At 40.5% G+C, this 15,930-nt stretch overlaps 1 protein-coding gene and 1 long non-coding RNA gene across 4 annotated transcripts in view; one reads left to right on the top strand and one right to left on the bottom strand.

Moving 5' to 3' along the window:
- Positions 1-15,930, bottom strand: part of SHC3 (SHC adaptor protein 3) — a 99,387-nt gene that overhangs the window by 5,649 nt on the left and 77,808 nt on the right. For both annotated transcript variants that reach the window (XM_069961699.1, XM_069961700.1), the window contains 8 exons: positions 14,086-14,205; positions 9,989-10,042; positions 8,041-8,092; positions 7,836-7,962; positions 7,006-7,162; positions 5,300-5,396; positions 3,253-3,447; positions 208-494 (listed from right to left, as the gene is read on the bottom strand). In XM_069961699.1, coding sequence (XP_069817800.1) covers positions 208-494; positions 3,253-3,447; positions 5,300-5,396; positions 7,006-7,162; positions 7,836-7,962; positions 8,041-8,092; positions 9,989-10,042; positions 14,086-14,205 — 1,089 coding nt within the window. The remainder of the gene's footprint in view (positions 1-207; positions 495-3,252; positions 3,448-5,299; positions 5,397-7,005; positions 7,163-7,835; positions 7,963-8,040; positions 8,093-9,988; positions 10,043-14,085; positions 14,206-15,930) is intronic.
- LOC138785600 (uncharacterized) overlaps positions 1-15,930 on the top strand; it is a 45,922-nt gene that overhangs the window by 1,767 nt on the left and 28,225 nt on the right. For both annotated transcript variants that reach the window (XR_011362122.1, XR_011362121.1), the window contains exon 3: positions 219-322. This is a non-coding gene — a long non-coding RNA (uncharacterized lncRNA). The remainder of the gene's footprint in view (positions 1-218; positions 323-15,930) is intronic.

Raw genomic sequence — 15,930 nt, 5'->3', positions numbered from 1 at the left:
TTGTCACCCCCTTACTCTATAGGGAAGATTTATCAAGATGGGTCCCTGGCGTATGCCATAAAAAAGGGGCAGATTCGCCCCTGTTCCGTGGCGTACACCAGACATAACCACAAAAACAAATTAACTATAAGAAAGAGCTAATTTATAGGAATAACTTTGGGTACACTTGCAAGACACACAGTCAATTTCTGATGTAAAAGTACTTACTGTGCCTTCAGGATCTACCAGGAGAAGATGTTTGGCTTGTCCATTGTGCATGCCGGTTAACACATAAGAACCAGGATTATTGATGCTTTTTCTAACAAGGAAATCCCCATCCTTTGTAAGTAATTTCTCTGCTTCTTTCCTGCACATTTCTCCAACATACCAGGCTTCTGATTTCAGTTCTTCATTAATAGTTAAAATTGCAGCTCTGGATAACAATGGGCTGGAGCAGTCTACTGAAGGATCTTTATGGATCATGGGCTGGTTCTTCAAAGCATCTTCAAATGGTTCTGTAGAAAGGTTAGACATTCTCTTAGAAAAATGTCAGTGTGAAATACATCATTTTGGAGCTCCTTTAAGATTCAAATCTAACACAGTGTGTGGCAAAAGATGGTGGTTGTTCCCGGTCAATGATGTGTAAAACTTGGTGAAATTCTAAACAATTATTTACTTTCTTAAAGGAAATCGTACAGGCAGGACAGAGAAGACATTAAAATGTCAGCATAGACGCTTAGAAGATTTCAGTATGCCTTGAAAAAAGAATTGCACAATACAAATGAATAACAAATGGATGAAAATTGGCCCAGGAGATTAGACCATTAGTCTTGTCTTATCCCTTTCTAATCAACAATAAAAGGGGGAATTTATCATTGCTGCGGCTGGGGTGTATGCCAGGGAGTGAGTGCAGTTTCACCCCTTCTCCCTGCCGTACGCCTGCCGTATCCCCCACTGACCCAATGGGCCCCTTGCCGTGGCAAGGGGGCCACGGCAAGGCAGGGAGGAGGCGTGGCCTCCTCTTGTACCCGCTTTACCATGATTTACGCCTGCTCGCAGCTGGAAATCATGGCGGAAAGCTACACCTGGTCACTAATTTAAGATATGCGGTTGCATAAAACTTTTGATATGGCAGAGAGACAGATCACACAAAGATCATTTTTGTATATTCCTTTTTTTTCCAGAACATTGAGTGATCCATAATTTGTGCCACTATATCTGCAAAAGATATGTATGGCAACTGCGTATCCAGATAAAAGTAGACTACATGTCAACACTGTCGTCTAAGCATTTAAAATCCAATGCTTATTAGAACAACATGTTAAAAACAATTATGATGCACATCTATGTGAAAAACTTTTTTTTTTTTTTTTTTGCATCGTGATTTCATGGTTGGTTTTAGCCTGTTTTCCTAATACACTTTGGATTTTCAGATCTTGGAAGACAATACTGGAATCTGGAATGTGCTCCACTCTTCTCTGGACTGATCTTTCTTTGCAGCAATTGAAGTTCTCTTACATTACATTGTTAGGACAGTGATTGCACCGAGCTGTTTGTTTCTTTTATTTGCTTGTGCTGGTTCTTTTGTGGCATTATTTGTGCAGCTTTAGGCTATGTTCCCACTACAGGAATATGACGTCATTTAACGGCATAAAATGGCCATCTATTAATAATGATGGCCGCAAATAATGATCAATAGATGGCCATCATTTCGCACTAAAATCCTGTAGTGGGAACATAGCCTTATGGTGTGGTTACTCACACAGGTTATCTGACAGATTTTTGAAGCCAACCCCAGGAACAGACTATAAACAGAGAATAGTCATAAAGGAAAGACCTAGATTTCTCCACTTTTCAAATCCAGTCCTGGCTTTGGCTTTAGAGATCTGTCAGATAATCTGTCTGTGTAAACACACCATCAGGCTATGTTCATACAATGTAAGAGACCGGCCGTTTCGTGACCCGGCCGGATCATGGTCTCTGAAAAGTTCATCCCGTCCGGTACTGCAGATGATCTTTAGCGCCGCTTAGTTATGATGCGGGTGCATCCATGCGCACCTGCATCTAAACTCCCCAAAGCACACCAGAGCCGCTTGCTTCATAGTGTGCACTGACATGGTTTTCTGTAGCTGCTATTCAATGAGTAGCGGCCGCAGAAAACTGACATGTCAGTTTTCTACGGCGCCGCTAGGGATCCCGGCCGGAGTGTATACCCTGTGTATACACTCCAGCCAGGATTCCTTCACAAGCAGGGCCGTATTTATCACAAGGCACCCGTGGTCCGGTGCCTAGGGCAGCACCTTGCAGGGGGGCAGCACCAGGGAGCAGGGGGGAAAAAACACAATTTTTTTATTTTTTATTTTTTTAGTCTCCCACCTCTTGGTCAGACTTGACAGTAAATCTGGTGTCTTTTTGATGGGGGTAGGGGGGGGAGGTATGGTCAGGTCTGGTGTGGCTGTGACGCCTGGAGCTATTACCTACCTTTTTCCTTCAGACAATATGCAGACGGCTCTAATCATTGATTCTATGTGGAAATTTATGTTTTAAGCAGTTAAAAACCAGGAAAAACACGATTCAGACAATGTTTCTACATGTAGAGAAAAAAGCATGTGGCCGAAACCACTCTCCCCCACGCTCCCCAAGATGGGGCGTCTTCAGGTTTGGTGCCTAGGGCAGCAGCAGCAGCCCTGCTCACAAGACAGCACTATGTAAGTTCCATGGGAATCACGGCTGTTGTAACAACGGCCGTGATTCCCACGGCACTTACGTTGTGTGAACAAAGCCTCACACTGCACAAATAATGCTTGCTCTCTGCAACGCAAGAAATAAGCAATCCAAAAAACTGGGTTCACATAAAAGATTCTTGACACATTTTTTGTTGTGTGCTTTAATGTGTTTGCTGCATTTACTTTTATAAAAAGTAAAATGTTTTCAAGTCACATATTTGAATAAGAGGAAGTGATATTAGTGACATATGAGCGGAACAAATGCTTCTTTATTAGAGTTCAGCGAACTTTGAGCATGCTCGGGTTCGGACACACGTGAACATGCTATAAGTTCACTCAACTCTATTCTCTATCCATCACAAATTGAGGCTATGTTTACATGCTGTTTTTAGGCGAAAAACTGCAATTATTTTATAATAATGGTCGTTAATAATGATCATGCTAATTTTTTACGGACTTTTTTTTCACTTAAAAAAAAACTGTGTGCGAACATAGTAAATAGATAGATATTTAGAGAGAGACCTTTCTAAGAGGAGATGGCACTTACTCATATCAAACAGATCTTTTCTAGGACTAATATCCTTGCAGCTGTCCACTGATCCACAAAACATGCCATCCACACTTCGCTGAAGAGCTCCAAGCATTTTTTTGTTGATGTGCTGAGTGTTGACATACGTAGGTGCATTGCTTGCATGGTTAGCTGTTGACTTTCCTTCTGGAACGCTGTATATGTCTAAAGAAGCTGTAAAGTACTTATAATTATATTATACAAAACAAGCACAAATGGAAAACTATACTGTAAAAAATACCATAACATAGTAGCTAAACATGGGCTTCTAGAACAAGTAGAAAAACTGCTTGGCTAGAATTGTACATGCACTAATAGTACATATGGATGTCATAGAGGAGATTCTCCCACCCTGTCCCCCATCTCTGAGTCTACAATGGCTCCCCCTTAGTAGATCCCCTTTTAGAGCTGAGCGCAACTCGAGCATGCTCAGGTCCGTTCGAACCCGGAAGTTTCGGCAATTGATTACTGGCAGCTGAAGAAGTTGGATGCAGACTTTGGGAGCCCTAGAAAACATGATTAAAGCCATTGGCTATATCCATGTTTTCCAGACAGGCTGCGTCCAACCTCCTAAGCCGCCGGTAATCAATGTCCGAGACTTCAGGGTTCGGACGGACTCGGACATGCTTGAATTGCACTCACCTCTAGTGGCTATTCACTTGAATGCTTTCCTGTAAGGGGGCCTTCACTCATTACACTCCGGGTCTCTGCTTACTGATGGGCCACTCAGCCAATCATCGCGCTGTCCCGCCGCAGCCAGAGATTGGCTCAGCAGGCCATCAGTAAGCAGAGACTGGCAGACTCAAGCAGGAGCATGGGCTGTTTATTATTCTTACCAGCACGGCAGCTAATTAGTTAAACATGGTTGTCACTGCATTCTTGTAGCGGAATGAAACACATTTTTTCAACCAAATCCAGGAGTGGGTTGAAAACACAGAAAGGCTATGTTCCTACTTTAAGAAACTATTGGGAAAGGCGGCCATCTTGTGACAGAGATGGGTGCTAATAATTATCATGATCATTACTGGCAGACGTCTATTTAACAAGACGGCTGCCTTTACCTGATATGTTCCCAAACTGTGCAAATCTTTCCATTATAGTTTTTCTCTGTCGGTTCCACTCCTGACTTTTCAACTACTGACCAAAATACTGACAGAAACACTGGCCAAAATACTATGTGTGAACATAGCCCAAGGCTATATTCCCACACAGTATTTTTGGTCAGTATTTTGCAACCAAAACCAGGAGTGGATTGAAAACACAGAAAGGCTATGTTCACACAATGTAGAAATTTAGTGGATGGCCGCCATTTAATGGCAAATAATGGCCGTTAATTGGTGGCCACTAAATTTCAGCAGTGTGTGAACCTAGCCTTAGGGAGTACATGCTATCTCATGCGTAAGTTCTGATTTAGGGTCCAGATGTTTTGTATTCTATACTGTAAAGCTTGGCCTTAAAGAGAAACTAACAGCAGGCTAGAAGTCTCTAACCTGTTGTTATGTTCCCATATGGCACAGGGTGCTGAGGATTAAGGTAATTTTCTTACCTTGATCCTCTGCGCCAATTTCAGGAAATCTTGACTTTATTCCTTATGCAAATGAGACAGTTTGGTATACTAGTGCATCAATATGCCTCCCCCCAATCGATATTTATCTAGCACTCTGCAGTGAGGAACACCAGAGTGACGTGACTGCCTAGTGCTTCCCCAATATTCATTAGGTGGGCTGGTGGGGTGAATTGGGGCACTAGGGCGATGCTACAACCTAAATGGCCCATGAGGTCAAGATTCCCAAAAAACAGCGCTGATTATCAAAGTGATAAAACTACATTCATCCTGTACACCATGTGTTATGGAAGCATAACTAACTTGCTGTTAGCTTTCCCTTTAACACTTAAAAACATCAGAAAAGTAGTATAAACATCAAGAACAAACTAAGCACATAAAAAACACATTCTTGCCTCTGGACAGGTAAAATTGGTAAAATGAATGGTGGATACATAGTGGTGTAGAGGCACAATATCTTACCTTGCCTTTTTATAGCTTGTTGAAAGTTTTCATTGGACTTTTCAACCAGATGGCGACCTTGGTAATATGTTTGTTCTATTCCAGAAGAGGTCATAAACTAAATTAGCAATAAAACAGCTCCGGTGAGTTCTTTGAACATTTTTCATTAACATCAGTCAACATGGTCAAAGGTGAACGGATGACTGATGAATTCTTATTTAAGCCTTTTAATATGTACACTTATCCTGCATGTCCTAGTACCGCAAGCTGCTAAAAGAAAACCACATGTATTTTTTTAGTAGCCACACGGCCGTATTTTGAATCCAATAATGTGCTATATTATTGTCTATAGAAATACAGCCATCAGTGCACACACTGTAAAAGGTTTACTTTTTAAAATGTGTGCACAATCTTTTTATTGGTTTTATTAATTTTCATTTAATTTTTTTTTAACAAAAGGATAAGTGCACACGCTAATACAATGACAGACAAGAGAGTGCAATATGCACCCCAAAACATTTCCTAAATAACCAACAATAGCGGTCACATTACATATAATCAAGGAAATAAATGGCATTAGGTACATTTAAAGTAATAACCAGCTAGTTATAGGCCATGTTCACACATGGTATAACACCGACCATTCTGTGACCCGGCCGGGTCTCAGAACGGCCGGTGTTGCTGAAGATCATCCCGGCCAGTACTGCAGTACCGGCTGGATTATCTTCATATCTGGTGAATTCGGATGCGGATGCAACCATGTGCGCCTGCATCTCAATTCACCGCTGCACACAATGGAACGTGAAACCAGAGCCGCACGCTCCATTGTGTGAACTGACATGTTCTATTCACTGAATAGCTGTCATAGAAAACTGACATGCCAGTTTTTCGTGCAGCCGGATGGAATCCCGGCCGGAGCATATACTTTGTGTATGTGATGAACTGGGTTTGCAGTTTAACATATAAGCAGAATGGAAAAAGGGAACAGCAAAATAAGCAAAGGGTTTTGGTACGCCCTGCTGCTGAGTTTAGAGGGAAGTACTTTATTAGTGTTGAGCGGATCTGTCAAAAAGTTTGTGTTCATAGACTGTATCCATGTTCTACCCAACTGTTAGGGTAGCATCCAACTTCTGCAGCCACGGGGAATCAAAAGCCGAGCATTCAGGATTGGATACCGTTGCCAAACACAAACATTTTGACAGATCCAATCAAAACTAGTTATAATCACACAAGCGAATGGAGGGAAGTTTTTTGAAACAATCTGGCCTGAACCATATTGCCTGAACCATGGAGAGTATAACGAGAGGCTACTTTGCCGCAAAAATCTATGATTGGCTCTGAACAGCAATGCTATTTCAGAGTAATCATAGTTGTAAGTTTGACCGGGAACTGGGCTCCAAGTTAAGGTGGTCCATTGGCCCTGATTGACAGATTCCTCCCTATACACAACTGTATTGTATGATATTGTATAGGCAGAACAAGGTAGCACAAATACAGCATTGTTAAATAAAAAATTTACAAATGGGACGAACCTTACGGTACCACTGTATACCTCATGAGCTAGGAGGTGCCATATTATAGAAGTATTTTCAGCATCTCTTCTAGGGGGCAACAACATTGACGAACAGCACAATGTGACGTACAAGATGGCACACTGGAAAAAGTTTGTATGCCAAAAAAGAAACAACCCCCTGATTTCTAACCATTTATTGGCTTATGGTATATACCTGTGAATTATCTCCTTGATTTGGATGCTGAGCTCTTAATCTCTCATCAATGATCCCTCCCGGAGGTGGCATTTTATTCGGAATGCTGTTGTAATATTGAGGTTCTGTTGCAGTCCCATCTTCTTCTGGCCATAATGGGTCATCTAAGCTTTGCATTCTGAAAATATACAGTTTTTAACACTAATATAAATGTAGATCAGTAAGGATGCTGCTTTGCTTATATCAGAATTCAGTTAATATAGCAGTTTAAAGGGGAAGTCCAGCAATTTTTCTTTCAAATCAACTTGTGTCAGAAAGTTATGCAGATTTGAAATTTACTTCTATTTAAAACGTTCAAGTCATCCAGTACTTATCAACTGCTGCATGTCCTGCAGGAAGTGGTGTATTCTTTCCAGTCTGACACAGTTTCCAGTCTGCTGCCACCTCTGTCCATGACAGGAACTGTCCAAAGCAGCAGCAAATCCCCATAGAAAACCTTTCCTGCTCTAAACTGTTTTTGACATGGACAGATGTGGCAGGAGAGAGCATTGTGTTAGACTGGAAAGAATACACCACTTCCTGCAGGACATACAGCTGCTGATGAGTACTAGAAGACTTGACATTTTTAAATAGAAGTAAATTACAAATCTATATAACTTTCTGACACCAGCTGATTTGTAAGAAAAAAACTTTTTGCTGGAGTTCCCCTTTAAGTGGGTACAGTCAATACAAAGCAATAGTCACACACATTCATTAAGAGATGCAATACATGAGTATATAGTTATAATTGTAATTCTGCTCTTAAGCAAATTTGAACATATTAGTCACATAACTTTACACTTTTGAATTACCGGTCAGGAAATGCTGGCATCTTAGAGGGGCACTGTAAATACTGTTTGAATCGAAGTTCAAAAGCTTGGCCTATAGTACTGATGACATCTTGAGCCAGTCCATCACTGCATTCCAGTATATGACACGCTGGGGGAACATACAGGTATATATAAGTGTGTATGTTTTATACCACTAATATTAACAATTAATCTTAATAGAACTTACCTCGGCGATTAACAGGATCTTTCGCTACATATGCGACATAGTCTGTAGCATCCTAGTAGACAAATAAAAGGAAGTAATAGTTTAGTTTTGCTGGGATGGCTTTTCCATGTGTTTTTTAATTTATATTTGACAGAGTTATGGTTTAACTACTACACAGGTTTCCCTAATCTAATAAAGGGGTTTCCCAGAACATATATCATATTGTGGCCCCTTCATTGTTTACATTGCTCTATATACCTGAATGCCATACATTTAGCAGCAACTGTGCATTGTCTTACAGCCTGGTTCCATCCATTTGGAACAAAGTTACCTTAAATAACTTGACTGTAAAGCAGTGCAGAATATGTAAGAAGTATGAGAAGTAAATGATAAGGAGGACTAAATGATAAAGAGGAGTAAATGATAAAATGAAAAGGAGCACTCTATTCAAACTTTCACGGAACTCTGCCTCCCCTTGCTGTGACATGCGTGCTACTGGGCTTTAAAGGGGTTACCCAGCGCTACAAAAACATGGCCACTTTCCCCCTACTGTTGTCTCCGGGTTGGGTGGGGTTTTGAAACTCAGTTCCATTGAAGTATATGGAGCTTAATCGCAAACCACACCTGAACTGGAGACAACAGTAGGGGGAAAAGTGGCCATATTTTTGCAGCGCTGGATAACCCATTTAATAGCTCTGACAATTCTGCACATGGTAATATCAAATATGTTTTGTTTTTTTGTTTTTGCTTATACTTTTTTATTTGGAAAATAGGAAATGGAAAATGGAGGTGATTTAAAGGGTAACATCAGCAGGTTAGACAAATCGAACCTGCTGATAGGTTCCTATGGCACAGATGATGCCGAGATGGAAGCTATGTGTCTTACCTTCCTCCTCGGTGCTGATCCGGGGCAGTTAGGCCATTAGGAGCACTGGGGCACCCTGTTGGAGCACTGCCTGCCCCTGGCTGGCCCGATCCATTCATTATCATTAGAGAGGTTAGCAAAAGACTAACTGCACTAGAGTGGCGCCGAGGAGGAAGGTAAGACACATACCTTCCTCCTCGGCATCTCTTGTGCAGTAGGGACGTATCAGCTGGTTAGATTAATCTTACTGGCTGATAGTTCCCCTTTAATTTTTAAAAAGGGATGGTTTTTGTTTTTTACATTTTTAAAAACATTTGTTAACTTTATTTCACATTTTCTCAGTCCCCCTAGGCCTAGGGGATTATTATAAGAAATCATTTGATTGCTTAAACAGATCAATGCAATGTATAAATATTAGACTGGCTCTCTGCTAGTACAGCCTGCCACATACATAATGATATTTCTTACACGGGGGTGCCAATTGGGACACTGCATCACCACTGGCATATGTACAAACTGTTTAGATGCCACAGTCACAAGGGAAGGGCTATAGGGTGATTCCTGGTCACATGACTGGGAACCACCAAGTTGCACTGCCTTTCACGCTGCCAGGTTGCCTGCTTTCACAAATACTATTCAATAGGGTTATGCGGCGACCCTGCAGTTGCAAAAAAAAAGAAAAAAACAAACATCCTGGATGGATGAAAAACTGAAAACTGCAACTTATTTCATGAATATTTAATATTATAGATACTAAAATAGAAAATTAGAAAAAAACTAACTCAAAAATTTATAAAAATATGTTTAATAGTTCATTTTCTGATGATGCATTCACTTAAAATACGGCACACAGAGACATAGATGAACGCTGTTATAATGTAAGAGAAGGAAGGCGGTAGGAATGATATAGTATGGTATTCCACAGAAAGCGACTTCAACCTGAAGACCATGAACGCCTTTAGTTCTTTTGTGATTTTTTTGTATTTCTGAACTTTTATAATTTACTATGTTCTGATGTCTTGGCACTATAGTGCTTTGATTTGTTATGTTAGAAAATATTATTGAAAAATTCAATAAAAACTATTGGACCATAAAGCTACTTACCGGGTCACCCCCAGATGCAAAGGAAATGGACTGCATATGATGGTTTGCTATGATCTGTGGATGAATAAAAAGTGAAAGTAATTCTTTAGATCATGTAGATGATTACAGTGTGCACTTTATTTTCACATACTTAACACAATAATGTTTTACAAATGAAGAATATTATATAAACACTTTTATTAACCCATTCAGAGTATGGTGCAGGCCCAGTGCAATCAAAGTGAACATAACAGAGACACATTATATACAAAACAAAGTTCAATGCTACAGAACGGTACAAGTGTGCACAACAGAACAACACAATGCAAGTTATCCCTTGAAAGTACAATAAAGTGAGATGATGATTATGGCCTTCCAGTTTAGCAAATGTCCGCAAATGTCCAGATACCCTTACTCCCAGGCACTAGTACTATATATTTACAGACTGGGGCTGTGTTCACACTACGTATATTTTAGTCAGTATATTTAAAGAGGACCCGGCCAATTTCAATTTTTGCATTTTCGTTTTTTCCTCCTTGTGTTTAAAAGGCCATAGCACTTGCATTTTTCCACCTAGAAACCCACATGAGCCCTTATTTTTTGCGTCACTAATTGTACTTTGCAATAACAGGCTGAATTTTTGCATAAAGTACACTGCAAAACCAGAAAAAAATTCAAGATGTGGTGAAATTGAAATTAAAAAACGCATTTCTTTTATTTGGGGGGTATGTGTTTTTACGCCATTCGCCTTGGGGTAAAACTGACTTGTTATATATGTTCCTCAAGTTGTTACGATTAAAACGATATATAACATGTATAACTTTTCTTGTATCGGATGGCCTGTAAAAAATTCAAACCATTGTTAACAAATATACGTCACTTAAAATCGCTCCATTCCCAGGCTTATAGCGCTTTTATCCTTTGGTCTATGGGGCTGTGTGAGGTGTCATTTTTTGCGCCATGATGTGTTCTTTCTATCGGTACCTTGATTGCGCATATACGACTTTTTGATCGCTTTTTATTACAATTTTTCTGGATTTGATGCGACCAAAAATGCGCAATTTTGCACTTTGGGATTTTTTTGCGCTCACACCGTTTACCATGCGAGATCAGGAATCTGATTAATTAATAGTTCGGGTGATTACGCACGTGGCGATAGCAAACATGTTTGTTTATTTATTTATTTGTTTACTTTTATTTAAAACCTGGGAACAGGGGGGTGATTCAGACTTTTATTAGGGGAGGGGGCTTTTTATTATTAACAACACTTTTTTTTTTTTTTTTATACTAATATACACTGTGATCTCTCATGAGATCGGCACTCGTTTGCTTTCGGCTGCTGCAGCCGGAAACAAACGAGTGCCGAGCCGGGGACGGTGCCATCTTGGAGCGGTACCCGGCCGGCTTCAGTATCGGAGATCGCTCCTCTGGGACAACGTCCCGGAGGAGCGATCTCCCCACTATACCACCACCGATCATATGCAGCCGGTAATCGGAGGCAGCTGTCATCTTTGACAGCTGCCTCCGATTACCTGATTAGCGGGCACAGCGATCGGACCGTGCCCGCTAATAGCCGCGATCCCGGGCTACATGAGGCACCCGGGATTGCGGTGGTTCAAAGCGCGGCCGCCGCGCGGCCCGCTCTGGACGCGGGGAGGGGGCCCTGGACGTAAGGGTACGTCCAGGGTCGCCTAAGGGTTAAGTCAGTATTGCAACCAAAACCAGGAGTGGATTAAAAACACAGAAAGGCTCTGTTCACACAATGGTGAAATTGAGTGGATGGCCGCCATATAACAGTAAATAACGGCCATTATTTCAATATAACAGCCGTTGTTCTAAAATAACAGCAAATATTTGCCATTAAATGGCGGCCATCCACTCAATTTCAACATTGTGTGAACAGATCCTTTCTGTGTTTTTACTCCACTCCTGGTTTTGGTTGCAATACTGACTGAAATATACTGACTGAAATATACATATACTGACTGAAATATACGTAGTGTGAACGCAGCCTTAAAGGGGTACTCTGGCCATTTAAACTTTTGCCATAATACTGGGGCTGAATAGAAAATAACAGAAATGCTATTCTTAACCACCATGCTCCCCTGGGTCCTCCTGTGGCGTCTCTGCATCACCTACTGAATGCTTGCACCATCACTTCTGAGACTGACTCATCTCAGCAGTGACAACCCTCTCAGTTAATTTCTGGCAGAGAAGCTGACCCATCTCAGGAAGTGATTGGCTGAGTGGGCTGTCATTGCCGAGATAAGTCAGTCTCAGAAGTGGCGGTGGAAGCATTTAGAAGGGATGCCGCAGGAGGACCCGGGGAGCGGGGTTAGGTAAGAATAGCGTGTCTGTTATTTTCTATGCAGCCTCAGCGTTATAGCAAAACGTTTATATGGCCAAAGTACCCCTTTAAGGCTACTATAGACTGGGATTCTTTTCACTGGCGTTACATATAACACCAGTCACCAGGATTGACAAAAAAAATAACAAATTTGGTGCAAATTGTCTCATTGCAGATTTTTTTTTCTGACAATTAATGCAGAATTGCTGCAGAAATTTTCCACAGCAGTTCTGCCATGTGTGAACATACCCCATAGCTCTATCTTGGAGCCACGTCTGTATTATGGAATAGCAATTTTCCTAGTATAAGATACACCCAATCAATATTTTCAGTGTAACGTTTAGGTAGTAAATCTGGGTTACATAACATCAGCAAAATATGGGGGGGGGAGCAAAGGGGCTATCACAAGGCTGGAGACAGAATTGGCCAGAACTGCACTAGGCACATTACCAAGGAGGGAAATATCCCTGCAGCAATTTCCAGGAAACTGGGATGGCCACCTTGACTGATACTACCATATGCTGTGCTAATAATATTAGCCTTTATAGCAGGACCTTAAAATAAGCATCTCCCTGTCACCGCTTGTCATCCCCATCTACCCTGCTAATATTTGAGTCAATGCATTTTTGCATTGTATATACTTATTGAAGGCAATGATACTTGGGCTTTCTGCCTTTATCCTTTTCCATGACAAATGTATTTCCAACTGTTGCTCTGGCAACCACTTCCAGCCTCAGCCAACACTTACATTTTGCAGAGGCATTTCATGTTCATTCATTCGTTCATTCAGTTCATTTGCTTTAGGGATACAATGCCTGCAAGCTTAATACAAGGAATAGAGACCACTAAAAGCTAGCTAAATATCATATATTGTTGCTTTTCAATGAATACTTACATAAAATTGAGGAATTTAACAATAGATTTTAACAGTAAGGAGGTCATTTATTAAGCCTGGCCTATTCATACACCAGTCTTCCATAAAGCCCCTGACCCTTCTTGGCCAGCTTTACTAAGAAGCGCACGTCAACATGTCTGTTTTTTTTCCCTCCGAAGGTTTTCCTATCTCTATCTCACAGCAACAGTCAAAAACTGTGATCTTCTAAGCCTCTTGTGTCATAGCTTAGCTTTTTATTAACCCCTTCAAAGTACACTGCAGGGAGGCCATGTCTCCTCCCTACCTGTCCACATACCCTCCCCCCACCCGTCCATCTGGATTATTTATCTCACGCGCACTCCCGTCGTCCGCCCAAAGAATTGACTTATTTGGGCAGATGGCGGAGTGCTCGTGAGACGTCCCATTCAATCAATGGGACAGGCGTAACTTCAAGCAGGGTTTGCGACACAGACTCTGCTTAAAATTTTGCGCAAATTCCCGTAGTATGAAGCGGTCCCTAGGGAGAACGCTGTCAATCAACTGCCGATGTCTCATAAATTCATCAAAGAAATTATTAAATGGGCTTATGTGTTTGCTTCAAGGCTATGTTCACACACAGTAAAATAAAAGAAAAATCTAACAGTAGAATAGGTATAAAACATGGTCGTATTTTGAATCTAAAAATGTGCTACATTAAAGTCTAGAAAAATTAACCTGTGCACACATTTCTTTCTGTTTTTGCACAGAATTTAATGTAGCACATTACGGCCATGTTTTATACCTATTTTACTGTTATACTTTGCTTTTATTTTAATGGGTGTGAACATAGCCTAATAGCTAAAATATATTCTTTGGATGGAAGCCATAAACTAAAGTTAAATAGAGATAGGATCGTACCTGTTTTGAATCTGGAGTCATCATGTTCAAGCTGGTTGTAGATATATTCAATGTTATACACATTCCCGCAAACTGAAGATTGCTCTTTCCAAGGATGCTAGAGAGAATTTTATTTGCTGGCTAGACAAAAACAGACATTATTTAAGAAAAATAGATACAAGTGCTTGTGAAGATTAATGTTATTTGTGTTATTTTCTCATCTTCATTAGTAGAGTGAATCGTTTGAAAATACGGTTTACAACATTCGCAACTTTTTACCACAAAATTCGCAAATCTCTATTTACCCGTCCAAGCTCCCGCAGTGTCCTCTTCCATGTCTTCAGCTGCCTCCAGCCTGCTCAATCACTGACTGCGTGAAAGCACTGTGGCCAGTGATTGGTTGAGTGGGCTGTCACTCTTGTGTCTCAAGAGTGACAGCCCACTCAGCCAATCACTGATCGCAGCAATGTTCCTACTCAGTCAGTTAGTGATTAGCTGAGTGGGCTGTCACTCTCTGCTCAGTCAATCACTGACTGAGAAGGGACAGTTCCATGGCCAGTGATTGGTGGACACAAGTGTGACAGCTCACTCAACCAATCACTGGCCGCAGCACTCTACCACAGTCAGTGATTGGCTGAGCCGGCTGGAGGCGGCTAAGACATGGAAGAGGACACCGGTGGAGTGCAGACAGGTGAGCAACCTTTTTTTTTTTTTTACGAATTTTGTTAACGAATTTACCAAAATTCGCTTTGCTCATCACTATTCATTAGTTCTAAATTTTTCTTTTTTACATAACATAACAAGCCTTCTATAGCTACATATTCCCAAATTCTGAAGACACAAAAAAAACTAGGGATAGATATATTCAAGACCAGCATTTTATATTCTTATCTTTAGTTTAAGCATAACTATCATGAAGCACGCTGCCGTAATCAGCATGAAATCCATTTAGCCAGTTCGCGTATCCATGAAGACAACCATTTTGAGTCGGTCCTATGTTGATACCCATTCTTAACCAACTGGGCTTGTGCACAGTACTGACCTGGCATGGCCATATCCATGGATACCAGAACTTCCAGTGGCTGAATGGATTGCACACTGATTTGGGTCAGGGTACTTGGTGACAGGAATGCTGTAAACATGTAGTAAGTTTCCACAAATTTATTAAATGGTATAGGTCTCTTTAAAAAAATTGTATATGTGTGCCACAACTTGAAATTGTTCCTAAATTAAAGTAAATCTACTATAATTCTCATAGAGAAACTAACAGGTCTGCAAGAGCCAGAATTCTTGCTGGCTAATAGGTGATCAAATACTTATAGTGATTAAACACGTATGCAACAAAATGCTAATGCTATAATCATACAATGTGATTTTCTGGAATTTTTTAATACACTCTGCCTCTCACGGTTGAAGTGTACCTACAATTAAATTTAAGGACCTCTCCATTCTTTATAGGTGGGAAAACTTGCAAAAATGGCATTTAATTGTATCAAATACTTATTCTCCCCACTGTATTCCATTGTGGATGACTGACTGCAGTCTTATAATAAGAGGTACATTTTTATAATCATAACCATTACACTAGCAAAAAATGGCAATATTTTATATTACATAATCATGAATCATGGATTACCATGTCCACCCATGACAAGCTGGGTAAGGCTCGGTTTACACTGCGTTTTTGTAATCTGTTTTTATTATCCGTTTTATGCAAAAAATGGAGAAAACGGAAGAAAAGACTGATGCATTTGTGTAAATCCATTTTTCCATTAATTTTGATTTAAAAAAAGGATTAAAAAAAGGATCAAAACATATATTTTTTTTTTTTAGCATGCACAAAAACTTGGTTGATCACATTTTTGT

This window comes from Dendropsophus ebraccatus, chromosome 3 (genome assembly GCF_027789765.1).
Source record: "Dendropsophus ebraccatus isolate aDenEbr1 chromosome 3, aDenEbr1.pat, whole genome shotgun sequence".
Classification (NCBI taxonomy): Eukaryota; Metazoa; Chordata; class Amphibia; order Anura; family Hylidae; genus Dendropsophus; species Dendropsophus ebraccatus.
This window is presented reverse-complemented; position numbering and strand designations above follow the sequence as displayed.